Source organism: Centropristis striata, chromosome 13 (assembly GCF_030273125.1).
Source record: "Centropristis striata isolate RG_2023a ecotype Rhode Island chromosome 13, C.striata_1.0, whole genome shotgun sequence".
NCBI classification, from domain to species: domain Eukaryota; kingdom Metazoa; phylum Chordata; class Actinopteri; order Perciformes; family Serranidae; genus Centropristis; species Centropristis striata.
In genome coordinates, this window is record NC_081529.1 from 36543489 (window position 1) to 36570699 (window position 27211).

Below are 27211 nucleotides of genomic sequence, written 5' to 3' on the forward strand. Positions count from 1 at the left end.
TGTTTGGCTTGTTTGTTTGTTTATCTTGTATCGGCCAGCACGTTATGAGGGAGGGGGGGTAGGAACATTTGTGGGAACAGCACCAGCCCGTCTCCGTCGAGTAATTGATTACCTATACATCCCAGACTTGTGTAAATAAGTTAAGCTTTTCGAACACATATGTTGTTTGTGAGGTGAAACATCGCGGAGAGGAACTACTTTAAAGTAAAGTCGGGTCAGCTGACGTTCACGTCAGATCAAGCTGCAGGAAGGGACTGTGAGCAACGTGGAGGTGAATGAAGAAATAACATGTTATTTTCAGCAAATGACTGATGTGGAAATAGACGTTGTGTTAATAAGGGAACACTTCAGGCTTGCAGAATATGTGTGGATGTTTACATAATTTGCTCTACTTTTGCAATCGGCAATCGTATGCAAATTAGCCATGTTGTTGAGAAAGAGGAACAGGCAACCAGCCAGCCACAGATAGGTGTGGGACTACATATCTCATCCCTTCCTTGTTAAAAAAATCCGAAATAAGTCCACATGCTTGACTGAAACACAGACAGGGCTCTCCTTATTTATTATCTTCGGTGCCGCCATCTTTGTTGTACCAACATCTTCTGTCACGCTGACCGTCATCTCTACTGACCTCACCAGAATATAACTCGACAACACCATCTAGTGGATCAAAAAAGCAATTGATTTTATTTTAAGTACCAAATAATTCACTTCATATTTTCCATTAATTATGACAAAAAATATCGATACTTGGCGGCTATGAATCGATATTATATCGCCAAGCAAAATATCGCGATACTATGCTGCATCGATTTTTTCCCCCACCTCCAGAGGAGGAGGAGAAAGACTCCTGACCAAGATGCACTGGAACATATTGTTCAAGGAGAGGATAAAGCTTTCCTAGAGAGAAGGTTTATTAAGTATAAAGGTAAGTTTCTCATCCAGTATATTAATGTTTGTCACTTTAAGATTTTAGCCCGGTGTAAAAGTGAGAAAAAGTGAGTACACTTAGAAAGATGTTGAAAGAGAGAATGGAGGATTTTTTTTGTTCCTTTTGCTCTTCACATTGTGTAGGTCGTACTATAGGGCCATAACCACCATCTAAATGACGTTAATAATGATCAAGATTTCTAAACGTGCACAATATCTTTAATATGAGTTAAGTTAAGCTGATTAGAAGATTTTTAATCCACCAAACACTTTCTGGAGTATCACAGGAAAATGTTTGCAGCAAAAAGCAGAGATCTATGGCAACCAGTTGTGTAAGAAAAAAAAAGTAGTAAAACAGCCCCTGAAAATCATAAAATGGCTCTGAACTGCTTGTGCAACTTAATCCAAGTCTCCTGAAGCCACTACAGTTAACTTCATCAGTGTTTGGGGAACCTGCATGCATTTAGCAATTCTCGCAATTGTGAGAAGTTAAACTAAAAACACAGTGTAAGTGACATTAGTGGTGGGTTCAGGGGACTTGGATGAAGTCACACAAGCAGTTGAGAACCATTTTAAGGTTTTTAGGGACTGATTTACTACTTTTTACAACTGGTTGCCACAGATCTCTGCTGCTTTTTTCCAGTGACACTCCAGAAAGTGTTTGATGGATTTTAAAAAAACTACACTGGACTTCTCATGGCATGAGGGTGAGTAGATAGTGATTAAACTTTCATTTAAACTATTTCTTTAATGTCTCCATGAAAAGACAGCCACAAATGACAGTGGTCACTCGAGCTCATGTTAATGTTTATTTTCTTTTCTTCAGGGAGAGGTGTGTTTACATGAGAGTACATCGAACCAAAAAGTTTTGTGGTGGAGTACTGTGGAGTTTTCTCTCGGAGTAAAGGGGCAGATGACAAAAACAACAAATATGTATTTGATTTCATGTAGAATGGGAAGCAGTATGGTAAGTACCCTGCTTGGTCATTTACCAGAATGATCAAAAAGAGTCTTACTTTTCTGAAGAGAAGTTGTCAGTTTTTTTATTTATTGGTTGGCATGTGGTTACATATTTGAATTTGTGAAAGCCTGGATTAAATTTATTAATCTTGACGTTCACATGAAGCGTCTTATGTGCACTTAAATCCATTATTTTCATTAATACAAAGTGACGCTGAAGCAGATGCGTCCGCGGCGCAGTGAAAAACTCAACTTTTTCAAATGCAACAGGTGCACCACATGTCATGTGATAAGAATTAGCCAATCATCTCCACAGACCTGCTTCTCCAGCAGCATGCCATCGGTTTTCTGTGGTTGCCAACTCTGACATGTTTTCTCTTGACAAGTAGCAGCTAATCTCCCAATCAAGACCCAGCTCTCTACTCCGTAGCTCAACAACTTTCAGCAGCAGTCATGTGACTGCAGTATCACTTTTAAGAATGGAACCCCAAGCCAAGTTTAAAGTTTTTTATGTTCTATTTATCTCACAGCATAGATGCTTCAAAAGGAACAGTGGGACGACTAGTGAATGATGATCATGTACATCATAACTGCAAAGTCAAAAGAATAATTGTGAACGGGAGGCCACACATTTTTCCAGGAGAGGAGATAACACACAACTATGGTGATTTCTCTTGGCCGTGGCGCTCAATGGTGAGTTTAGGTTCTCATGTTCTCTTAACTTTTACATTTGGGCATGCCTACAACTGAAACACAACTATACTGATGTGCAGTACAACAGTATTACCTTGGGTGTGATATTTTATTATTGAATATTGAACAGATTCACAGCATTAAGTGTAGTAGATGGTAAGCTGGGTTATTGTAGGCATGTGCACATCTGTGCATGACTCATTTTTCATGTCTTCTTTTTAATGACCACTAAGTGATAGCGTGATGAGACAACACAACATTTCCTCTGTGCTATTTCAGGCACCCTGTGAAGCACTGTGTGACCTGAAGTTCAACGAAAGTGAGCCAACACCAGAAAAGGTAAGTAGTGCTTTGTGCCATCAGTTACTTGCTTCAATATATTATAAATGCTTTTGGTCCTTCAAGTCTTTATTATGAGGATATGACAGTGCTCAGGAGTCCACACACTGTTGAATGTTGTTCACTACCTGACACAGTACAGGACTGTGAGGACAGTGTCCTGCGTAGACAGGAACAAAGGTTGTGTGTGTGTGTGTGTGTGTGTGTGTGTGAAGCTCATCACACAAAGGGTCATAAAACTCAAGCTGTGAACAATGCCTGGCCTTTTGGCCGTGTGCTGCTCTGAAAAACTGTCTTTGTTACAGACAATTTAAAGTATATTATGTTTAAATCAGTGTGTGAACAAATCAAATGTTAGTAAAGTTAGTTTGCATTAAAGACTGACTATAAAGCAAGATTAACATACAACTTCAAATGATGTAGCTACACGAATATCACAACAAATATACTTAAAAACACACATATAAACAAAATCATTAATTACAGGTCAAATCCTTTGTACTTAAAGTCCTTGCTGATTGCTTATCTAAGCCCAGTTACATTACTCACAGTCCAGTTGGAAAAGGGGGAAATCCTTTTCGATGGAGGACGTGGAAGGAAGTTTGATTTCAGGTTGAGTTTCAATAATTTGCTGTCTTGCAAATTAAGTTGCTGGTTCGTCCTTGTTGTTGAGGTGAAGCTTTCTTTGGCAGTTGCAATGAACTTTGAGTTCAAGAATGCAACCTTGGTGCGCAGGGAAGGTCAGAGTTGCAGTTGTTCAGAATTACTCCTGGAAAGGAGATTTTCAGAAGGAGGAGGCCTCATCACCTCAGAGCTGTGCCCCTCTGGCTGGTCAGTGCAGAAAGAGAGATAGATCAGGGGTCTCTGATCTGTTTTACCAGTGGACCACTCGCGGTGTCAAAGGTCCCCCAATGAGGTTGCCTGTAGGTGTCGTAAATGCAAGGCACCCTGGGAAAGATGTTCCTTATCAGAGAACTCAAAATGGAGGTGAAACACCATTTTGTGACTCAGGATGCTGTTGCATTTTAGTCCACAAATGTTAAAGTCCACAAATGAACCCAAGATTCACCTGTGGTTCGATCCCAACAGAGTAATGCAATACAGAGGGAAGAGTATAGGGAACCAAAAGCAATGCTTTAACTTGTCACATGACCTCCAGGAGGCCATATTGAAACCCTATTTTGCAGACTTTTCCAAAGGAAACAACCATTTTGCGCCACAAATAAATCACTCAAAATGTGAAAACGTAATTTCCTGGCCCTTTTCCATCTGAAAAAAAATCCTACTGATAGGGGATTAAACCCTAATTTTTGATAGTTTCGTACACTTAGACTGTTGAAGACATTAATTTCGATGGGTCGTTGGTTCAATGGTTCAATGTTGCCTACAGGCAACATTCAGACAAGAAACCACTTTAAAAGTTCCTTTTATAATGTTTTTAAATTTAAAATGTTATTTATTTCACCCTTCCAATCTTTTACACATGTTTATTAAATAAATTATGTTAAAAATTCATTTTAAGAACTTTCTTTTTCACTTGTGCACAGTTATGGTACAATGTTGCCTACAGGCACGGAATCGATGCAGAATAGGATGAAACTGCAGAGGAAACAAACAGGAGGAAATATTTTCACATTTACCTGTGGTTGTGCTGTTATCCATTATAGACACGCAGCCTTCATACAATGGAGGAATATACCTGTGGTAGTTACATGAGTGGGGAAATCTGTGAGTGTACACAGAGCAAACACTGAATAGTAACTTCGGAATATACACAGAGGTTTCAAATGTGCTTTTCTTCATGTCAATGTTTGCACTGTGCAAACTGGAGCAGGAACTTGTATTTATATTAGTCAGGACCTTCTGGACTTGATCGTATTACTTTTTCCTATGTAGTTTTTCCTGTAATTGTCCTTGAAGATCTTAAAGGTCTTAAACCCTCTTCAGTCATTGTTTGAAAAAAGTTAAGTTAAGTTTGTCTTAATTCACTCTTAAATGTTTAAATGGCATACAATATTGTAACATATCTTAGATATCTACAGCTCGTTTAATTACTAGTCAGAATGAAATTTTAGAGATTAATTATTATTTCCACTGGTAACAATCATGATGTTTAACATGTGGAAATTCAATTGTAAATATTGTTTTTGTAATGGTTATTCATATCAGTGAACGAGGAATCACAGAATCCTTTCAGTAAGTTTATAAACGTCTATAAATCAGTTTCAACTATTCGGAATGTGATTTCTACACAAACAATCATTTTTGTAACATGCTAACATTGCTCTACAGATTTCTTAAATTAACATGTTTTTTTGCTGACATTTTGACACTAATAAAATGTCCACACTACTGACTAAATATTAATTCCATAGAATATGTATATATATGTGTATATGTAATATATATATATATATATATATATATATGGGTTTCTAGTCCATGGTGATTATATTATACATCAAGTCTGACATACAAACACATGGGTTTTTTGTTCCTACTCTATCCACTTTATTTTTGGGGCTCTACTGTAAAAATAATCAGTTTTGTAACTTCTGAACTTCTAATGAGTTAGTTTTTAAAACGGACATACTGAGGGATAGTTGGTTATGCGAACTATCTATTATCCATAGTCACTGCATTTTCTACTGGACAAGCAGGCAGCAGTAACATTATCAACACATTGAAGCTTAAAAGTGTACTGCGGTGGATGGTGGCAGCAGCTGAATTGATTTAATAATAGAATAATCTAATAAAATAAATCATAATAATTGTATTGTTCTTGTTTGACTCTGATGATTTCAAACCCTTAGGAAAAATCAAAACCAACAGCCAAAAACTAACTGTTCAAGGCAGAGATAAACCAGCATCTACTGTGTTCTGTGAGGTAAAATCTGTTTTTTTGTCAATGGATAGCTTCAGTTCCCCGTCAGAAGCTTTATGACGGCAAGGAGATATTATGAATATTGTCTACAATTGAACTGATTTGGATTTTTTCAAACAAGTTTTTATTTTGGTGTCTAAAGTTAGTTTTGCAGCTGTGTGATTTTAACAACTGAGTTAATTATTAGCTCCATCCCTGGATGCCATCCTACATTAATATCAGGTCACCTATGTTGTGTATTAATACATTGCCAACATTTCCACTGTGGAGGTATTGATGAGGTGCTTTTGTAAGAGTAGTTGTGCATCTTTGATCCATTCAACCCGAGGAGCAACACAAGGTAGTAAAAAATGTACTTGCAAGTAAGCTATTAACTTCCACATTAAAAAATAAGCTGGATAATAAATATCAGATTCTAAAAAGTTAACTTCCAGTTGTTAACTTCCAGTCGTAGGTGTGTGACACTCTGACACATGTAACATAGAACATAACATATTTACATGCTTAATGATCATTATCCGGAAACTCCAGAAAAGGAGAGAGTCCAGCCTCTCTCCAGGAGTTTGGTTCCAGAGCCCACGCTATGCGCGGAGGTGAGCCCAACTATTTCTAGTCTGTAATGCTCCACCTCCCGCACAAGCTCGGGCTCCTTCCCCGCCAGCGAGGTGACGTTCCACGTCCCCAGAACTAGCCGCTGGAGCCAGGGGTCTGCACTCCCAGGTCCCCATCTTTTGCCTGCCGCCCGACTCACTGAATGAAGCAGGAAAACGAACAACTGAGTACATCGCGGGTGAACCGGTGCCCCCTGTAGGAGCCAGACCTGGAAGGGGAGCACGCAGGTGAGCGTTTGGTTGCCGGGCCTTCGTCCACGGGGCCCGGCCAGGCTCAACTGAAGAAATCACGTGGACCCGCCGACCTGTAGGCCCACCATCTGCAGAGTTAGGCTTAAGGGTCAGGTGCATATTGAGTCAGGCTTTCTGGAGTTGCTCAGGGTGAGAGGCGCCGGGCGGTTGGGGATACACACAACCCTCCAGCTGAGCACTGCTGTGTTGGAGTTCTCCCCGAGGAATGAGAGGGTCACCTCCTTGCGGCTGCAAGTCGCAAGGAGAAGGTCTCTGACTGTCGTTTGTGCTTATATGCACCAAACAGCAGTTCGGAGTACCCGGCCTTCTTGGAGTCTCTGGGTGGTGTCTTGGAAGGGGTACCACCTTGGGACTCTATTGTTCTTCTGGGAGACTTCAATGCTCACCTGGGTAACGATGATGGTACCTGGAGGGGGGTGATTGGGAGCAACGACCTACCTGAACCCGAGTGGTGTTTTGTTTATTGGACTTCTGTGCTAGTCACGAATTGTCCATAACGGACACCATGTTCGCACATGGAGTTGCCCATAAGTGTAATTGGTACCAGAGCACTCTAGGCCAAAGATCGATGATCGATTTCATTATCGTATTGTCAGATCTGCAGCCGCATGTTTTGGACACTCGGGTGTAGAGAGGAGCAGAGCTGTCAACTGATCACCACCTGGTGGTGAGTCGGATCAGGTGGCGGATCAGGATCTTTAACTCACACCTCCGGAAGAATTTCTCCAGCATCCCGGGTGAGGTTGGGGACATGGAGTCCGAATGGGCCATGTTCAAATGGCCCATCACAGGCTGGTAGGAGCTGTGGTCTGAAGGCCGTCGTTGTTTGTTTTTGATATTTTGACATGTCAAAATGTAATTTACACAAATAAAGTGAATGATCGTCAGCACTACTGACTATATATAAAAAAGACATCAGGACCTGCGGAAAGGAGTGGAGATGATCGGTAGTGGGTGTAGCAATGCTCTGTCAGACTTATGGCCAGGGCATGTTTTCTGACATGTGGGGCATGTGGTGCAATATTTCTGAATGTCTGTGAACATGGAGGGCCAATAAAACCGTGAACAGATGCGTGGGTATGTTTTATCAAGGCCAAGGTGTCCAGCCCATGCAAGTGTGCGTGCGGTGCATAATCAGTGGTCTGCAGCTAGCAGGGATCACCAGGTGCTTGTGTTCATCTGTAGTTATTTACAACACATCATTGTCAACACTGAACATTTCCCTCCCCACACAACCTCCATTTGCCTCTTCTCCCACCTTAGAAAATAAAAGCTTCAGGGTTTTATCTCCCCTCTGCAGCTCAGCAATATTTTGAGGCACTTCCCACATTTCTTTTGACACAACATTTTCCAACTCTGATTCAGTCTGCCTTAGCTGCTTCTCAAAGCAACATTGGCGACAGGACTTCTTTGGGCCCTTTGGTGCCACCTTCACACAGACTACTGTCCAGGTCTGGGAGTGGTTGGACACCTTTCGCTTGGGCTCGGGTGATCCCAGGACATGAAACATTGCCTTCCCCACAGTCTGTTTCCACTGGCACTTCCTTATCGTGCAGCAAGTTCATCAAAACAGGTAAGTCCCATCCAAGGATCATATCCACAGGCAAGTTCTGAACCACCCGAACAGTCAACAGGTAGGGCTGGTAATTGTCACATCAGCTCTGGGATAGGGATGCTTATCCCCATGCACACACAAAATGTCTTTCTGTCGGCTGTAGTCCACACAGCCTGCTGGCACCAAGTTGTGCTTAATCAGGGACGTGAAGCTACCAGTGTCCAAGAGAGCAGTGACCTGCTGCCCATTTATACTGACAGTTTTATGATGTTGCATTTGATCTGTTTTATTTTCATTGGGCCCCACTTCTGGATGTGATGGATAGCAGGCACCACTGACCTTTGCCTTCTGTAAGGGACAAACAGAAGCTTTGTGGCCCGGCTGCTGGCAATAGTAACCGACAAAATCCTTACCAGAGGCTTGTTGGTTTGGGGCAGTGCTGGGGTTGGTACCTGGAACCTCCTGTCTGTACTCTGTCCTCCTGGGCCGGGTCTGCGGTGGCTGGTAGGTTGGTCGGGGTGCTGCACCACTGGAGTGTGAAGCTGGGCCCCCTCTCTGAGCATCCAGATACTGCAACGCCAGCTTGGCGGCTATGAGCCACTCCGCTGGCTCATGCTCCTTCACCCAGGTTCATACTCCCGGCGGCAGAACCCGCAGTAGCTGCTCCAGGATGATGATCTCCCTGATCTGCTCCTCGTGCTGTTCTGGCCGGGTCCAGTGCTGGTAGAGGCCCCTCAGGCGGTGGTAGGTCTCAGTAGGGTTCTCACCAGGTGGAGTCGTCATGGACCTGAACTGCTGCCGGTAGGTTTCTGGCGAGATGTTGATTTTGCCAGAAGCGCAGTCTTTAGGTCAGGATACCAGTGGGCCCTCTACTCATCCATCGCCGTGTAGGCCCCCATCGCCGTGTAGGCCTCCAACGCCTTGCCCGCCAGCAGTGGCACTAGGCGGCATGCCCACTCATCCTCTGGCCAATGCCATGTTTTTGCAATCCACTCAAAGCGGAGTAAATCGTTTTCAATGTCCTCCCCCATTTAATATTAGGGAATTCTGGGCTCGCCATAGGGCCTCCAGTCTGGTCGGACCTACTGCTTGGCCCGGAAACTGGATGGTTGCTGCTGGTTATACCACCCGTGGTGTGTCCCTCTGCATATGCCGGGGTGCTGAGGTGGGCAGGGCCAATCTGGGACTGCTGGCTGTCGCCGTGCTGTCAGCCCTCTGATCACTACCAGCAGGTCTACCACCTCGTCTCTCCTTTGCTGTGCTGCCAATGTAATATATATACATATATATAATATATATACATAATATATAATATACATATATATATATATTTATATATATATATATATATATATATATATATATATATACATAAATTGAGAAGCTTTAGAGCTAAATGCTACGATATAAAGTATTTTTTTCATGCAAAGTACGGTAAGCAAGTTAATAACTACACTGTCTTTAACTCACTCCTAAATGTTTAAATGGCATTCAATCAAACAATCATGATGTTAAACATGTGGAAATTCAATTGTAAATATTGTTATTTTAATGGTTATTCTTATCAGTGAAAGAGGAATTACTGAATCCTGTCAATGAATTTATAAATGTCTATAAATCAGTTTCCACTAGTCAGAATGTGATTTCTACATAAGCAATAATTTTTGGAACATGCTAAAATTGCTGTACAGATTTCTTAATTTAATGTTTTTTTCTGACATTTTGACACTAATAAAATGTCCATACTACTGACTAAATATTAATTCCATAGAAGTTCACCACCTCCGAATGTAGAAGGGAAATAGGCTCCATTCTACTGGAAACAGTCAGTTTTCAGAAACAGAATTTACATTGGTAAGAGTTTAAATTGATCTCAGATCGATAAAGTGTTTAGTCATGTGGTTTACTGTAAATGGAAAAATGAAACTGAAAGCAAGAGGAGAGGATATAAAAATCCCCTCCCCTTCTCAATATTGCAGTGTCACTCTGTCCAGAGCAACATAAGCAAAGGTAAGGATTTTTCCTCAGATGTGGATGTGGATGTTACTCTTAAGAAGGGCAATTTATGTTTACTTGGTTTGATTTAATATCTGTCTCTTTTATTGTTTTGTTCACTCTATAGACATTTATATATTTATTTTATATATTTATGTATAGACCCCTCCATATTTTATCTTTTGAATATTTACTGAGCTTAAAAGTAAAAATTGTTTTGACTTTTTTTAAATTTAATTTAGTATGTTTTGAAATGTTTGGACTTGAATTATTGTTATACCATGCTCTGGGTAAATACTCAATTCTGATTGGCTGCAGGGTGTCTATAGATTCCTGATAATGGATAGAAATAACCATAGCAACAGGGACACAGTCAAAGCACCAGGTGTATTAATGTAAAAATGTAATATAAGATTAAATGACTATATGTATGGAATGTTATATAAGAAACATTCTCTATGTTTACTACCAAGACAAGAATCTCCAACTGAAGAAATTCTTCATAAAATATAAATTCATCCATATTAACTTGTAAATGTTTGACTTTACAGCTATGGGGGGAGGTAAGTAAGTCTTGACCTGTCACACCTTCTCCTTCTTGTAAGATGGAAGATAATGCATGATGTTGAAGTTTTAAAATGTATAGCTTTGACTATGTCAACATGTGTTATTTTTTTTGCATCAGCACTTTTCAGTCAGCCATGGAGGAATCTATCATGGTGAGTATGAGCAAACATAAAGTCAGTGTGGTGAATCACAAGGTTACTACTGTGCAGTCAATAATAAAAAACAGTATCATATTAATGCAGTATTTTAATCTAATAATGTTCTGTCATGTAACAGGAACAAGCAGGAAGACCTCGATTTTATGAGAACCTACCAACCTCAAAACCAAGAAGTCAATCATCTCAGGATTCTGCTTCATGGACCGGTCGGTGCCGGCAAGTCCAGTTTCATCAACTCTGTGGATAGTATCTTACAAGGCAGAATTATGGGTCGAGCCTTGACGGATGCAATATCTGGGACCAGCTTCACCAGAAAGGTATGAATACCTGTTGATTGTTGTCATAATCTGATGCCACCATAGAGGAATTGTAAGAACTGGATCCCTGACTGAAAGATGGGGCCCATTGTGTAAAAGTTACTAAAAAAGTGCATAAACCAAAAGCTTTTTTAGGTTCCTGTCTTACTTCTGTGTTGTTCTGACACTAAACATGCAGCTTAGTGTCACACATCCATGATCAATACACCGGACAAATCTGCATTTCTGTTCATTGGGGTTCAATTGCTGAATGAAATCAAGTAACTCTTGGTGTAAGAGTTGTCTATGTACCTGGGTTTTACTAAGATGATGCAATATTTGTGCCCTCTGTTTTACAGTATAAAACTTACAAAATCCATAAAGGTCCAGACGACTTTTATTCTTTTGTGTTCAATGACATCATGGGCTTTGAGAAAGATACCAACACTGGTGTTCTTGTGGAAGACGTCAAACTGGCCCTGAGAGGACATGTGGAAGACGGTTACCAGGTAAAACTCTGACATCATTTAAAGGTGCCCTGTTTTCTTTCTGGATTCAGGGAATTGTGTGTATCTCTGAAGTTTAAACTGATGAAATGAATGCATTTGACTGCCTTTGCTTTTCTGCATTTCTGATGCAGTACTGCCACCTAGAGACACTACGCCACACTGTTGAGAAACTTTTATTACAAGTCAGAAAATCTGCAGGGAACCTTTTTGTTAATTATACTTTTTTGCAATTTTGCATTGAACTATTTTTCCTTAAAAAATGCACGACATTATTTATAAAAACAAACAAAACAAAAAAGCATAATTCTGTTTTTCCATTTCCTTCTAGTTCTGTCCCAGCCAGAAACTGACAGAGGGTGATGAAGGTTACAGGTCATCTCCCACTCTGGACGACAAAGTTCACGTTCTGGTCTGTGTGCTTCCTGTCGGCTCAGTATCTTTATTAAGTAAAGAAGTTGTGAAGAAGATGAGAGAAGTCAGACTCGCAGCCACTAACATGGGTATGAGCAGACATCACAGTGGTTATTACTCTGTGAGGAATAATGATATCATATTGGCCTTTATGAGCTCCAAAATAAAAGCTTATAGTACTGATTAGGTTTCTGTCTTGACAGGAATTCCCCAACTGGCTATTCTCACCAAAGTGGATGAAGCCTGTCCTGAAACCAACAAAAATATAAAGAATGTCTATAAGAGCAGGTACCTGAAGGAACAGGTAGGTTTCTATTGGTGATATTTTTAGAAGCACTTTTAGAATTATGTCGGAATTCAAGTCCCAATTTCAATTTTCTGTTTTTATGCAACTTTACTTTAAAACTCAGGTCGACAAATTCAGCTCGTTACTGGGTCTTCCTCAGGACTGCATCTTCCTTGTGAAGAACTACGGTACAGATGCCATCATGATTGATGACAAAGATGCGCTGATACTGAACGCACTGGGACAGATGATACACTTTGGAGAAGACTTCCTCAACGACCTGTAGACCTGCATTCTGCTGAAGAAGACTCTTTACAATCAAAGCTTGGAAAAAAAAGTGCCTCTGTATTTAATTTATTGAATTAATTTACAGTTGCAGTGTGGTTGTATGAGGAATCTATTATCAATAGTCAGTATATTTCCTACTGGAGAAGCAGGCAGGAGTAACATTATCAACACAGAAGCTTAACAATGTACTGCTGTGATGTACTTAAGAAAAGAACAAACTAATAAAATCAATATAATAAGTGTTGTTATTGTGACTTTGGTGATTTAAACTATTAGGAAAAAGCAAAAGCAAGCTGTCTCATAACATTGTTAAATAAACTAGAGAATGTATCAAATTCAGAAGTCATTGCCCAAAAAAGTTTCAGTCTGAATAAACTCTCTCTCTCTCTCTCTCTCTCTCTCTCTCTCTCTCTCTCTCTCTCTCTCTCTATATATATATATATATATATATATATATACATATATATATATATATATATATGTACATATATATAGTATGTGTACAGTTTTCAATTGAATATATGTCACAAAGGATTCACAAATTATAACATTCTTTTTTTTTTGATTCGGGGTTGTATGACCCACAGGAGCATTTTCTAAATTAGCAACCCTACCTATAGGAGATTAAAACATCCTTGTACCTTAATGTAACAGCAGCAGATTTAAACACATGCTTAATGTTGATTTGTAATGTTGTGTTTGGTTGATTTAGGCAATAAAGCTACTTGGGTAAAATTAGGAAAAGATCATCCTTTAAGTTAAAATAAGTAAGTTGATTGTTTACTTCCATTCGTAGGTAGTGACACTCTGACATATGTAATATAGAACATGACATATTTACATACTTAATGTTCATTATGTAGTCATGTTAAGTAAAAATAAATAAGTTGACCTTTGGCTCCACTTGTGACACAAACAGTTAAAGTCCTTTGTTTGTTTGACCCATCCATCCACCCTGACCTGCTGCTGACTTTGCTGCTGTTGTAATCACTGCGGCCACTTGAGGTCGCCACCCAGCAATAAATGTGAGTATGGTTTATATTCAGCTCTTTTGTAGAAAATGAACTATGGGGACATTTTTAAGTGGAGGTCGGCTCATATTATACAGCAGCGAATAAAGCTGTAGAGCATTGCTGTGTGTCCTGCCACAAAGTATTTGACATTAACCAGTGAAAATGAAACTATCCTCACTGTGGGAGGACAGCCTATTATAGTATGTGTTGCTCTACATCATTCCTTTGATTCTAATCTACATGTTTTCATCACTAAATGCAGCCGCTCCCTCATTCAGTCTTGAGTTAGTGCTGCAATCATTTTGTGGCTCATTCAGAAATCTATCAATCCTAATGGCTGAAAATCCACAGCTTAAATATTTGAAATACTAAAACAGTTAACATTTGAAATGGAAATGTTTAAAAAACAGAAATGTATGTTCAAGTATACGTAAGCCGAAGTGTTAGCATTAAAAGAACCTAAGACGTCAGGTGGAGTGAATCTGAAAACAACTGAAACCAGTTGAACCGGCATTTGGAGAATGAACAAAAAAAACATTAGTGCTGTTGTGTAAACATACACTGACCCTCATTGACCCTATTGAAAGCATTTTAAGTAATGAGACAGTTGGTTATCCTGAAAGTGTGTGTTGTAATCCACTCTCTAGGTTTGAACCATAGACTGTATGAAAACAATGTTTAGTCACTGTGACGTCCCTGTTGGTTGCATTGGCTCTCTGATTGTGTTTTAATGCCCTTTTACATTAATATTTATAGGACTATTCTTCCCATTGTTCTTCTTTATATGGATGTTTTGTTTAACTTTAACTTGTTTAACACATTAAGAGCTGTAACCCAACAATAAGAGCAAGACCAATACCATCACTGTGTGTCATCATGTGCCATCACTTGACCCTCAGTCTACCTGTAGGATAATCACTGGTGGCATGTTTACCAAGTTCAGTCACTGGTGGGGCTATACATATGGGGGAAATATGCAAAGTTGTCTGTAGAGCTCAGGCATTGTACAGCAAATTACGTAAGATTTTTAGATTTCAGATTCCCTTGTTAGTCCTATAATAGGGAAATGCCAACTCTGCATTTAACCCATCCTTTTTACACACCTCAGCATCTTCACAGATTTTCCTTGGACCCATAGGTGCCAACAAACGCTGAAACTTTTGTGTTGAAGCTGGGGATTCTGGAGGGGACCATTTCCAAATGTAACAGTAGTGTAACTTGGGACATGACAAGCTGCAATTCATGCGTGATGGACCTGACCGCACCCTTAGTGCCATTTGTACCATGATACAATTACTCCACAAATTTCTTAAATTAATGTTTTAGCAGTTTTTTTTGACATGTCAAAATGTAATTTTCACTAATAAAATGAATGATAGTCAGCACTACTGACTAGATATTAAAAAGACATCAGTATCAGTACAGACGGTTGAATGGGCGTTTATCATGAGTCAAATCTGGTGATCAAGAGAGGTGTGGCTTGGAAATGGAAAAAAGAAACTTAAAGCAGGAGGAGACGATATAAAAACACTCTCCTTTTCAACATTACAGTGTCTCTCTGTCCAGAGCCACGTAAGCAAAGGTAAGGATTTTCTATTATGGCTGTCCTCAGATGTGGTATTAATATTAACATACTATTGTGATTGTGATTTGTTCAGTTCAGTGTAATCATTTCAGTATTCAGTGCCAAATCCAAATCAGGTCAAGTTAAAAGTAAATCCTTTAAACTAAAAACATTCTCCTTGTGATTTTTTCAGAGTTTCAGAGTTAGTATTGTGGAGGAAACTTGGTTTGATTTAATATCTCATTTCTTTCATTATTTTTGTTCACTGTAGAACTTTTTCCTCTCCATCTTTTGTCTTTTGAATATTTACTGCTTAGAAGTTAAACTAGTCTTAACTTTTTTTAATTCAGTTTGCTTTCACATACTTAGACATTAATTATTGTTATACCATGTAATAAATATGAAATAATGTACACATTAAATATAAGATTAAATGTGCATATGTACTAAATGTAATAGAAAGTAAACATTCTCTGTTTACTACTATGACCAGAATCTCCAACTGATGTTAACATTTTATGTTAGGAAATGAAAAAATAAATTGTTCAGATTCTATAAATTCCTGCATATTTAACATGTTAATGTCTTACTTTACAGCAATGGGAGGATTCCTGTTTCGAGCTCCACCTCCACCTCCACCTCCTCGTAAGATGTTCAAAATGTTGCAAAAGTTCATGGGAAAATAATGCATGATGTTAGAGTTTTAAAATATAGATTTGACTAACTGCATGTCAACATGTGTTATATATTTTTCAGCACTTTTAGATCAGCCATGGAGGAATCTGTCATGGTGAGTATGAGCACACATGAAGTCAGTGTGGTGCCACTGTGGCCTCACTTACAAGGTTCCTACTGTGCAGTCAATAATACAATACAGTGTCATATTGATGCAGTATTTTGAACTTATATTAATCTGTCATGTAACAGGAACAAGCAGGAAGACCTCACTTTTGTGAGAACCTACCAACCTCGACACAAAGAAGTCAAACATCTCAGGATTCTGCTTCATGGACCAACCGGTGCCGGCAAGTCCAGTTTCATCAACTCTGTGGACAGTGTCTTACAAGGCAGAATTGCCGGTCGAGTTCAAACAGATGCAATCTCTGGGAAAAGCTTCACCACAAAGGTATGAATACCTGTTGATTGTTGTCATACAACAATTTTAGAAGATCTTTCAATACTTAAAGAACTACATGCAGTTAAGAATGGATTGAAGACCACATTTGTAAAAAAAAAAAAAAAAAAAATGCATTAGGAGTATCTTAAATGGAGGTAGAAATTATACTCAACTCAAGTAATGTATGCAATACAATCCTAATCCTAGCAAACCCTTGGAACTGTATTTTATTTTATTTATTTTTTCAGATTTAAAATTCAACTCTGGGTTAAAGTGTAGCTAGGTAATATATTCTAGGGTTTAATATGATGCCACCATGGATGAATTGTAAGAACTGGATCCCTGACTGAAAGATGGGGCCCATTGTGTAAAAGTTGCTACAGAGTGCATAAACCAAAAGGTTTTTTAGGTTCCTGTCTTACTTCTGTGTTGTTCTGTCACTAAACATGCAGCTTAGTGTCACACATCCATGATCAATACACCGGTGAAATCTGCATTTCTGTTCATTAGGGTTCAGTTGTTGAATGAAATCATGTAATCATGAATTCATGATATTTTTTGGTGTAAGAGTTGTCTATGTACCTGGGATTTGCTAAGATGATGCAATATTTGTGCCCTCTGTTTTACAGTATGAAACATACAAGATCCATAGAGGTCAAGGCAACTTTTATCCTTTTGTGTTCAATGACATCATGGGCTTTGAGAAAGATACCAACACTGGTGTTCTTGTGAAAGACGTCAAACTGGTCCTGGGAGGACATGTGGAAGACGGTTACCAGGTAAAACTCTGACATCATTTAAAGGTGCCCTGTTTTCTTTCTGGATTCAGGGAATTGTGTGTATCTGAAGTTTAAACTGATGAAATGAATGCATTTCCCTCCTCTTTCTCTTACTGCTGCAGTAAGCAGTTTGCTTCTCTCCTGCCTTTGCTTTGCTGCATTTCTGATGCAGTACTGCCACCTAGAGACACTACGCCACACTGTTGAGAAACTTTTATTACAAGTCAGAAAATCTGCAGGGAACCTTTTTGTTGATTATTATTTTTTGCAATTTTGCATTCAACAATTTTTCCTTAAAAAATGCATGACATTATTTATTTAAAAAAAACATAATTCTGTATTTTCTTTGCTTTCTAGTTCTTGCCTATCCAGAAACTGATGAAGGGTGATAAATATTACAACTCATCTCCCACTCTGGACGACAAAGTTCACGTTCTGGTCTGTGTGCTTCCTGCCGACAAAGTATCTTTAACAAGTGCAGAAGTTGTGAAGAAGATGAGAGAAGTCAGAATCACAGCCAGAGACATGGGTATGAGCAGACATCACAGTGGTTATTACTCTGTGAGGAATAATAATGTCATATTAGCCTTTATGAGCTCCAAAATAAAAGCTTATAATACTGATTAGGTTTCTGTCTTGACAGGAATTCCCCAACTGGCTATTCTCACCAAAGTGGATGAAGCCTGTCCTGAAACCAACAAAAATATAAAGGATGTCTATAAGAGCAAGTACCTGAAGGAACAGGTAGGTTTTTTTCTGGTGATTTATTTAAAACAATTATTATATTGAACAAATCTATTTTAGTTTCAGTTTTAATGCACAAAAATCCTCTTTGGTCGCCCCATTAATGTACTGATCAACTGAAAATTTCTCTTACTTTAAAACTCAGGTCGATGCATTCAGCTTGTTGCTGGGTGTTCCACAGAACTGCATCTTCCTCGTGAAGACCTATGGTCCAGATCCCAACATGAATGATGACAATGATGTGGTGATACTGAACGCACTGAGACAGATGATAGACTTTGGGGACGACTTCCTCAACGACCTGTAGACCTGCTGAAGACTTTGTACCATCAAAGCTTGGGGAAAAAATGTTTTCTTTAAAAAACATGTTAATGGTAATTTCGAAGGTGCCTATTTACTTTATTTTTTATGTTTTTAAAAAGAGCTTCAAATATATATATATATATATATATACATACATACAAAGTGTTTGCTTTCTTAAATAAAAGCTCAAACCTTTTATTTTTTATTTGTTTATTTTCCTTCCAAATACTTTGTGATATGTGATAAGAAGTGTCTGTGTGTGTGTGTGTGTGTGTGTGTGTGTGTGTGTGTATATATATGTATATATATATATATGTATATATATATATATATATATATATATGTGTGTGTATATATATATATGTATATATATATATATATATATATATATGGGTTTCTAGTCGATGGTGATTATATTATACATCAAGTCTGACATACAAACACATGGGTTTTTTGTTCCTACTCTATCCACTTTATTTTTGGGGCTCTACTGTAAAAAATAATCAGTTTTGTAACTTCTGAACTTCTAATGAGTTAGTTTTTAAAACGGACATACTGAGGGATAGTTGGTTATGTGAACTATCTATTATCCATAGTCACTGCATTTTCTACTGGAGAAGCAGGCAGCAGTAACATTATCAACACATTGAAGCTTAAAAGTGTACTGCGGTGGATGGTGGCAGCAGCTGAATTGATTTAAAAATAGAATAATCTAATAAAATAAATCATAATAATTGTATTGTTCTTGTTTGACTCTGATGATTTCAAACCCTTAGGAAAAATCAAAACCAACAGCCAAAAACTAACTGTTCAAGGCAGAGATAAACCAGCATCTACTGTGTTCTGTGAGGTAAAATCTGTTTTTTTTGTCAATGGATAGCTTCAGTTCCCCGTCAGAAGCTTTATGACGGCAAGGAGATATTATGAATATTGTCTACACTGATTTGGAGTTTTTTCAAACAAGTTTTTATTTTGGTGTCTAAAGTTAATTTTGCAGCGGTGTGATTTTAACAACTGAGTTAATTATTAGCTCCATCCCTGGATGCCATCCTACATTAATATCAGGTCACCTATGTTGTGTATTAATACATTGCCAACATTTCCACTGTGGAGGTATTGATAAGGTGCTTTTGTAAGAGTAGTTGTGCATCTTTGATCCATTCAACCCGAGGAGCAACACAAGGTAGTCAAAAATGTACTTGTAAGTAAGCTATTAACTTCCACATTAAAAAATAAGCTGGATAATAAATCTCAGATTCCAAAAAGTTTAGGCAATAAAGCTACTTGGTTAAAATTAGTAAAAGATCATGGTTTGAGTTAAAATAAGTATGTTGATTATGTTAACTTCCAGTCGTAGGTGTGTGACACTCTGACACATGTAACATAGAACATAACATATTTACATGCTTAATGATCATTATCCGGAAACTCCAGAAAAGGAGAGAGTCCAGCCTCTCTCCAGGAGTTTGGTTCCAGAGCCCACGCTATGCGCGGAGGTGAGCCCAACTATTTCTAGTCGGTAATGCTCGGGCTCCTTCCCGAGCATTACCGAAGTTTTGACACAACATTTTCCAACTCTGATTCAGTCTGCCTTAGCTGCTGCTGGGAGTGGTTGGACACCTTTCGCTTGGGCTCGGGTGATCCCAGAACATGAAACATTGCCTTCCCCACAGTCTGTTTCCACTGGCACTTCCTTATCGTGCAGCAAGTTCATCAAAACAGGTAAGTCCCATCCAAGGATCATATCCACAGGCAAGTTCTGAACCACCCCAACAGTCAACAGGTAGGGCTGGTAATTGTCACATCAGCTCTGGGATAGGGATGCTTATCCCCATGCACACACAAAATGTCTTTCTGTCGGCTGTAGTCCACACAGCCTGCTGGCACCAAATTGTGCTTAATCAGGGACGTGAAGCTACCAGTGTCCAAGAGAGCAGTGACCTGCTGCCCATTTATACTGACAGTTTTATGATGTTGCATTTGATCTGTTTTATTTTCATTGGGCCCCACTTCTGGATGTGATGGATAGCAGGCACCACTGACCTTTGCCTTCTGTAAGGGACAAACAGAAGCTTTGTGGCCTGGCTGCTGGCAATAGTAACCGACAAAATCCTTACCAGAGGCTTGTTGGTTTGGGGCAGTGCTGGGGTTGGTACCTGGAACCTCCTGTCTGTACTCTGTCCTCCTGGGCCGGGTCTGCGGTGGCTGGTAGGTTGGTTGGGGTGCTGCACCGGTGGAGCGTGAAGCTGGGCCCCCTCTCTGAGCATCCAGATACTGCAACGCCAGCTTGGCGGCTATGAGCCACTCCGCTGGCTCATGCTCCTTCACCCAGGTTCATACTCCCGGCGGCAGAACCCGCAGTAGCTGCTCCAGGATGATGATCTCCCTGATCTGCTCCTCGTGCTGTTCTGGCCGGGTCCAGTGCTGGTAGAGGCCCCTCAGGCGGTGGTAGGTCTCAGTAGGGTTCTCACCAGGTGGAGTCGTCATGGACCTGAACTGCTGCCGGTAGGTTTCTGGCGAGATGTCGATTTTGCCAGAAGCGCAGTCTTTAGGTCAGGATACCAGTGGGCCCTCTACTCATCCATCACCGTGTAGGCCTCCAACGCCTTGCCCGCCAGCAGTGGCACTAGGCGGCATGCCCACTCATCCTCTGGCCAATGCCATGTTTTTGCAATCCACTCAAAGTGGAGTAAATACTTTTCAATGTCCTCCCCCATTTAATATTGGGGAATTCTGGGCTCGCCATAGGGCCTCCAGTCTGGTCGGACCTACTGCTTGCCCCCGGAAACTGGATGGATGCTGCTGGTTATACCACCCGTGGTGTGCCCCTCTGCATATGCCGGGGTGCTGGTGTGGGCAGGTCCAATCTGGGACTGCTGGCTGTCGCCGTGCTGTCAGCCCTCTGATCACTACCAGCAGGTCTACCACCTCGTCTCTCCTTTGCTGTGCTGCCAATGTAATATATATATATATATATATATATATATGTATATATATATATAAATTGAGAAGCTTTAGAGCTAAATGCTACGATATAAAGTATTTTTTTCATGCAAAGTACAGTAAGCAAGTTAATAACTACACTGTCTTTAACTCAATCCTAAATGTTTAAATGGCATTCAATCAAACAATCATGATGTTAAACATGTGGAAATTCAATTGTAAATATTGTTATTTTAATGGTTATTCTTATCAGTGAAAGAGGAATCACTGAATCCTTTCAATGAATTCATAAATGTCTATAAATCAGTTTCCACTAGTCAGAATGTGATTTCTACATAAGCAATAATTTTTGTAACATGCTAACATTGCTGTACAGTTTCTTAATTTAATGTTTTTTTGCTGACATTTTGACACTAATAAAATGTCCACACTACTGACTAAATATTAATTCCATAGAAGTTCACCACCTCCGAATGTAGAAGGGAAATAGGCTCCATTCTACTAGAAACAGTCAGCCACATCTTGCATGAACTAAATGAGAATTTACATTGGTAAGAGTTTAAATTGATCTCCGATCGATAAAGTGTTTAGTCATGTGGTTTACTGTAAATGGAAAAATGAAACTGAAAGCAAGAGGAGAGGATATAAAAACCCTCTCCCCTTCTCGACATTGCAGTGTCACTCTGTCCAGAGCAACATAAGCAAAGGTAAGGATTTTTCCTCAGATATGGATATGGATGTGGATGTTACTCTTAAGAAGGGCAAGTTATGTTTACTTGGTTTGATTTAATATCTGTCTCTTTCATTGTTTTGTTCACTGTATAGACATTTATATATTTATTTTATATATTTATGTATAGACCCCTCCATATTTTATCTTTTGAATATTTACTGAATTCAAAAGTAAAAATTGTTTTGAGTTTTTTTTAAATTTAATTTAGTATGTTTTGAAATGCTTTGACTTGAATTATTGTTATACCATGCTCTGGGTAAATACTCAATTCTGATTGGCTCCAGGGTGTCTATAAATTCCTGATAATGGATAGAAGTAATCATAGCAACAGGGACACAGTCGAAGCACCAGGTGTCTTAATGTAAAAATGTAATATAAGATTAAATTACTATATGTATGGAATGTTATATAAGAAACATTCTCTATGTTTACTACCAAGACAAGAATCTCCAACTGAAGAAATTCTTCATAAAATATAAATTAATCCATATTAACTTGTAAATGTTTGACTTTACAGCTATGGGGGGAGGTAAGTAAGTCTTGACCTGTCACACCTTCTCCTTCTTGTAAGATGTTCCAAATATTGAAAAATCTAATGGAAGATAATGCATGATGTTGAAGTTTTAAAATATATAGCTTTGACTAACTGTATGTCAACGTGTTATATTTTCTTCAGCACTTTTCAGTCAGCCATGGAGGAATCTATCATGGTGAGTATGAGCAAACATAAAGTCAGTGTGGTGAATCACAAGGTTACTACTGTGCATTCAATAATAAAAAACAGTATCATATTAATGCAGTATTTTAATCTAATAATGTTCTGTCATGTAACAGGAACAAGCAGGAAGACCTCGATTTTATGAGAACCTACCAACCTCAAAACCAAGAAGTCAATCATCTCAGGATTCTGCTTCATGGACCGGTCGGTGCCGGCAAGTCCAGTTTCATCAACTCTGTGGATAGTGTTTTACAAGGCAGAATTATGGGTCGAGCCTTGACGGATGCAATATCTGGGACCAGCTTCACAAGAAAGGTATGAATACCTGTTGATTGTTGTCATAATCTGATGCCACCATAGAGGAATTGTAAGAACTGGATCCCTGACTGAAAGATGGAGCCCATTGTGTAAAAGTTACTAAAAAGTGCATAAACCAAAAGGTTTTTTAGGTTCCTGTCTTACTTCTGTGTTGTTCTGACACTAAACATGCAGCTTAGTGTCACACATCCATGATCAATACACCGGACAAATCTGCATTTCTGTTCATTGGGGTTCAATTGCTGAATGAAATCAAGTAACTCTTGGTGTAAGAGTTGTCTATGTACCTGGGTTTTACTAAGATGATGCAATATTTGTGCCCTCTGTTTTACAGTATAAAACTTACAAAATCCATAAAGGTCCAGACGACTTTTATTCTTTTGTGTTCAATGACATCATGGGCTTTGAGAAAGATACCAACGCTGGTGTTCTTGAGGAAGATGTTGAACTGGCCCTGAGAGGACATGTGAAAGACGGTTACAAGGTAAAACTCTGACATCATTTAAAGGTGCCCTGTTTTCTTTCTGGATTCAGGGTATTGTGTGTATCTGAAGTTTAAACTGATGAAATGAATGCATTTCCCTCCTCTTTCTCTTACTGCTGCAGTAAGCAGTTTGCTTCTCTCCTGTCTTTGCATTGCTGCATTTCTGATGCAGTACTGCCACCTAGAGACACTACGCCACACTGTTGAGAAACTATTATTACAAGTCAGAAACTCTGCAGGGAACCTTTTTGTTAATTATACTTTTTTACAATTTTGCATTAAACTATTTTTTCCTTAAAAAATGCATGACATTATTTATAAAAAAAACAAAACAACAAAAAAACAAAGCATAATTCTGTATTTCCATTTCCTTCTAGTTCTGTCCCAGCCAGAAACTGACGGAGGGTGATGAAGGTTACAGGTCATCTCCCACTCTGGACGACAAAGTTCACGTTCTGGTCTGTGTGCTTCCTGTCGGCTCAGTATCTTTATTAAGTAAAGAAGTTGTGAAGAAGATGAGAGAAGTCAGACTTGCAGCCAGTGACATGGGTATGAGCAGACATTACAGTGGTTATTACTCTGTGTGGAATAATGATGTCATATTGGCCTTCATGAGCTCCAAAATAAATAAATGAATTAAAATACTGATTAGGTTTCTGTTTTGACAGGAATTCCCCAACTGGCTATTCTCACCAAAGTGGATGAAGCCTGTCCTAAAACCAAAAAAAATATAAAGGATGTCTATAGGAGCAAGTACCTGAAGGAACAGGTAGGTTTCTATTGGTGATATTTTTTGAAGCATTTTTGGAATTATGCCGAAATTCAAGTCCCAATTTCAATTTTCTGTTTTTATGCACAAAAATCCTCTCTGATCAACTGAAAATGCTTTTACTTTAAAACTCAGGTCGACACATTCCACATGTTGCTGGGTCTTCCTCAGGACTGCATCTTCCTCGTGAAGAACTACGGTACAGATGCCATCATGAATGATGACAATGATGTGGTGATACTGAACGCACTGAGACAGATGATCACATTTGGAGAAGACTTCCTCAACAATCCGTAGATCTGCATTCTGCTGAAGAAGACTTTGTACGATCAAAGCATGAAAAAAATGTGCTTCTTTAAGAAACCCTTTAATATTAATGTTCAGGGTACTTTAAAAAAAAAAAATTATTTTCTTTTCCAATCATTTTACACATATATTGTAATATTAATTAAAATAGTATGAGGTATAGCAGCATTTCATGATTTAAGTTTTTATTAAGAAAGCAAACACTTTCACTTTGTTGCTACACAGATTTTACGTTGCAAAACCAAGTGACCTTCACTACCAGCCTTCTGATGGGTTTCTAGTCGATGGTTACATTATACAACAAGTCTGACATACAACATATTGATTGTTTGGTCCAACTCTATCCATCTCACTTTTGGGGCTCTACTGTAAATATAATTATGGGTGTCACTTCTGGTGAGTGAGCAGTAAGCTAGTTTGTCCAATGGTTAGTCCCTGTGGTTAACCATGGTGGCTAACTGCCAACGGCGAAAGTAATTCGCCTTTAATTTAGCAAATACAGTTTTGTTTTTAAAACGGATATATTGAGGGATAGTTGCAGTGTGGTTGTATGAGGAATCTATAATCAATAGTCAGTGTATTTCCTACTGGAGAAGCAGGCAGGAGTAACATTATCAACACAGAAGCTTAACAATGTATTGCTGTGATGTATTAAAGAAGAGGACAATCTAATAAAATCAATATCATAATAAGTGTTGTTATTGTGACTTTGGTGATTTAAAAAGATTAGGAAGAAGCAAAAGCAAGCTGTCCCATAACATTGTTAAATAAACTAGTACATCTATATATATTGTATTTGTACAGTTTTTAATTGAATATATGTCACAAAGGCTTGCAAATTATCACATTCTTTTTTTATTAAAGTTTTAGACAACGTCCCATATTTTTTTCAATTCAGGGTTGTATAACAGACAGGAGCATTTTCCAGGAGATTAAAACATCCTTGTACATATTCACTTACAGGGACCACACCAACAGATGTATGAATTTGGAATTGTTTATTGTGAAGTGGAGATGGGGTCTCTTTCACTGAGGGTAGAGGGATTGGATGGAATGTGAGCTGTAGAGGATGAGGATGGAGGGGAAGGTGGGGAGGGGATGGGTCGCGGGGATGATTGGAGTTATGGGGTATAGGATGGGGTGAGGGGTCGTGGGGATTAGGGGGTAGGGAAGAGAGGGATGAAGGGGGTGGTTGCGGATTGGAGAGTGGTCCTCTGAGGGTTGGGTGCTTGGGGAGCTGGGGAGTTGCTTCCGGGCAGGGGAATGGAGTCGCCTCTGGCAAGCCTTGGCCCGGGAATAGCCCCCAAAGAGGTGCCTCAAGCCGAACGGCGCAAATGGGCATTTCTGATGTCGGACTGGTCTTGGCAGATGTAATTGAGGTAGGTGGGAGAAGACCAGTGGTTTGTTACCACCCTGCTCGCTGTCCGAAGGATGGGTGCGAATCTCCTGCTCAATGATGGGGGTAAGTGTTGTTGTGGTGCGGTATTCGTCTGACGCATAGTATGACAAACGGAGACCAAGAGGAAGGGAACGGATGAGGCGTGCTTATGTATACTGGTGGCGGAAATTGGGTGTGTTTAAGGAGTGGTCCTTGTTCCTGAACTTAGTTATAAAACTTCATGTGTAACACATTCATGGCCAATACATACATACATACATACATACATATATATATGTGTGTGTGTGTGTGTGTGACGTCAGTTGGAATGAATCACTGAAAACAACTGAAACCAGTTGAACCAGCATTTGGAGAACGAGAGATAAAATAAGAAAATAAACATTAGTGCTTTTGTTTAAAGGTAAAAGCTGTTTGTCATTTTCAGCACTAAAAGCATATTAAAGTAACAAGACAGTTGGTTATCCTGAAATTGTGTGTTATCATCCACTCTCTAGGTTTGAACCATAGACTGTATGAAAACAATGTGTAGTCACTCTGACATCCCCGTTGGCATTGGCTGTCTGATTGTGTTTTAATGATTTATCTTTCATTAGTAGAGAATATAAAAGACTCCTTGAAGTCCACTTTTTAGAGATGGGGTTCTTTAAATTGCAAACATAAAGAAGAACACATTAAGAGCTGTAACCCAACAATAAGAGCAAGACCAATACCATCACTGTGTGTCATCATGTGCCATCACTTGACCCTCAGTCTACCTGTAGGATAATCACTGGTGGCATGTTTACCAAGTTCAGTCACTGGTGGAGCTATACATATGGGGGAAATATGCAAAGTTGTCTGTAGAGTTTATGCATTGTACAGCCCAATACGCAAGTGTAACTTGGGACATGACAAGCTGCAATTCATGCGTGACGGACCTGACCGCACCCTTAGTGCCATTTGTACCATGATAAAATTGCTCCACAAATTTCTTAAATTAATGTTTTAGCTGACATTTTGACATGTCAATGTAATTTACACTAATGAAGTGAATGATGATCAGCAATACTGACTAAATATTAAAAAGACATTAGCATCAGTACAGAAGATTGAATGGGCGTTTATCAGCACTTATTAGCCCATAACTGAGTCAAATCTGGTGATCATGAGGTGTGCCTGTCGCACTTTCTAATGCCACTATTCCATGTGAATCATTGCATATTTTTAATGAATTATTGTAAAGGAGAATAAGGGTTCTGTTTTATTTAAGGCATCATATTTTGTTAATTCTGTGGTGGACTCTGCTAA

General features: G+C 39.2%; 4 protein-coding genes across 6 annotated transcripts; all 4 read left to right on the forward strand.

Annotated features, from left to right (window-relative positions):
• Window positions 1-9588: 9588 nt before the first annotated feature.
• LOC131982691 (interferon-induced protein 44-like) lies at window positions 9589-13125 on the forward strand. Of its 3 annotated transcripts, none has more exons than XM_059347247.1 (7): window positions 9589-10234; window positions 10771-10938; window positions 11063-11261; window positions 11600-11749; window positions 12078-12249; window positions 12364-12464; window positions 12571-13125. In XM_059347247.1, exons 2-7 carry the CDS (start codon window positions 10835-10837, stop codon window positions 12730-12732), a joined length of 888 nt encoding a protein of 295 aa, XP_059203230.1. In that variant the 5' UTR covers window positions 9589-10234; window positions 10771-10834; the 3' UTR covers window positions 12733-13125. The 3 variants fall into 3 exon arrangements, with proteins under 3 accessions (XP_059203230.1, XP_059203232.1, XP_059203229.1); XM_059347249.1 differs by lacking the exon at window positions 9589-10234 and having other exon boundaries at window positions 10666-10782; window positions 10905-10938; XM_059347246.1 differs by lacking the exon at window positions 9589-10234 and having other exon boundaries at window positions 10682-10938.
• A 2768-nt stretch (window positions 13126-15893) lies between these two features.
• Window positions 15894-16551, forward strand: LOC131983684 (interferon-induced protein 44-like). Its single transcript, XM_059348448.1, has 3 exons — window positions 15894-15956; window positions 16068-16101; window positions 16239-16551. The coding sequence occupies exons 1-3, from the start codon at window positions 15911-15913 to the stop codon at window positions 16441-16443; spliced, it is 285 nt and encodes a 94-aa protein (XP_059204431.1). The 5' UTR covers window positions 15894-15910; the 3' UTR covers window positions 16444-16551.
• Window positions 16552-16577: 26 nt separating this feature from the next.
• LOC131983440 (interferon-induced protein 44-like) lies at window positions 16578-18361 on the forward strand. The gene is made up of 5 exons (XM_059348149.1): window positions 16578-16583; window positions 17058-17207; window positions 17565-17736; window positions 17851-17951; window positions 18097-18361. Exons 1-5 carry the CDS (start codon window positions 16578-16580, stop codon window positions 18256-18258), a joined length of 591 nt encoding a protein of 196 aa, XP_059204132.1. The 3' UTR covers window positions 18259-18361.
• Window positions 18362-22272: 3911 nt separating this feature from the next.
• Window positions 22273-25189, forward strand: LOC131983683 (interferon-induced protein 44-like). The gene is made up of 7 exons (XM_059348447.1): window positions 22273-22459; window positions 22607-22640; window positions 22765-22963; window positions 23301-23450; window positions 23828-23999; window positions 24119-24219; window positions 24355-25189. Exons 1-7 carry the CDS (start codon window positions 22432-22434, stop codon window positions 24514-24516), a joined length of 846 nt encoding a protein of 281 aa, XP_059204430.1. The 5' UTR covers window positions 22273-22431; the 3' UTR covers window positions 24517-25189.
• Window positions 25190-27211: the final 2022 nt, after the last annotated feature.

Excerpts from the sequence above, each read along its gene's own strand:
- LOC131982691 (XM_059347247.1), top strand. The coding sequence starts at position 10,835 with ATGCATGATGTTGAAGTTTTAAAATGTATAGCTTTGACTATGTCAACA. Across the intron at positions 10,939-11,062 it reads CCATGGAGGAATCTATCATG|GAACAAGCAGGAAGACCTCG; the intron begins GTGAGTATGAGC and ends GTCATGTAACAG. Across the intron at positions 12,465-12,570 it reads GCAGGTACCTGAAGGAACAG|GTCGACAAATTCAGCTCGTT; the intron begins GTAGGTTTCTAT and ends TTTAAAACTCAG.
- LOC131983684 (XM_059348448.1), top strand. The coding sequence starts at position 15,911 with ATGGGAGGATTCCTGTTTCGAGCTCCACCTCCACCTCCACCTCCTC. Across the intron at positions 15,957-16,067 it reads ACCTCCACCTCCACCTCCTC|CACTTTTAGATCAGCCATGG; the intron begins GTAAGATGTTCA and ends TATATTTTTCAG. Across the intron at positions 16,102-16,238 it reads CCATGGAGGAATCTGTCATG|GAACAAGCAGGAAGACCTCA; the intron begins GTGAGTATGAGC and ends GTCATGTAACAG.
- LOC131983440 (XM_059348149.1), top strand. Across the intron at positions 17,737-17,850 it reads AATCACAGCCAGAGACATGG|GAATTCCCCAACTGGCTATT; the intron begins GTATGAGCAGAC and ends CTGTCTTGACAG. Across the intron at positions 17,952-18,096 it reads GCAAGTACCTGAAGGAACAG|GTCGATGCATTCAGCTTGTT; the intron begins GTAGGTTTTTTT and ends TTTAAAACTCAG.
- LOC131983683 (XM_059348447.1), top strand. The coding sequence starts at position 22,432 with ATGTTTGACTTTACAGCTATGGGGGGAG. Across the intron at positions 22,964-23,300 it reads GGACCAGCTTCACAAGAAAG|TATAAAACTTACAAAATCCA; the intron begins GTATGAATACCT and ends TCTGTTTTACAG. Across the intron at positions 23,451-23,827 it reads ATGTGAAAGACGGTTACAAG|TTCTGTCCCAGCCAGAAACT; the intron begins GTAAAACTCTGA and ends ATTTCCTTCTAG.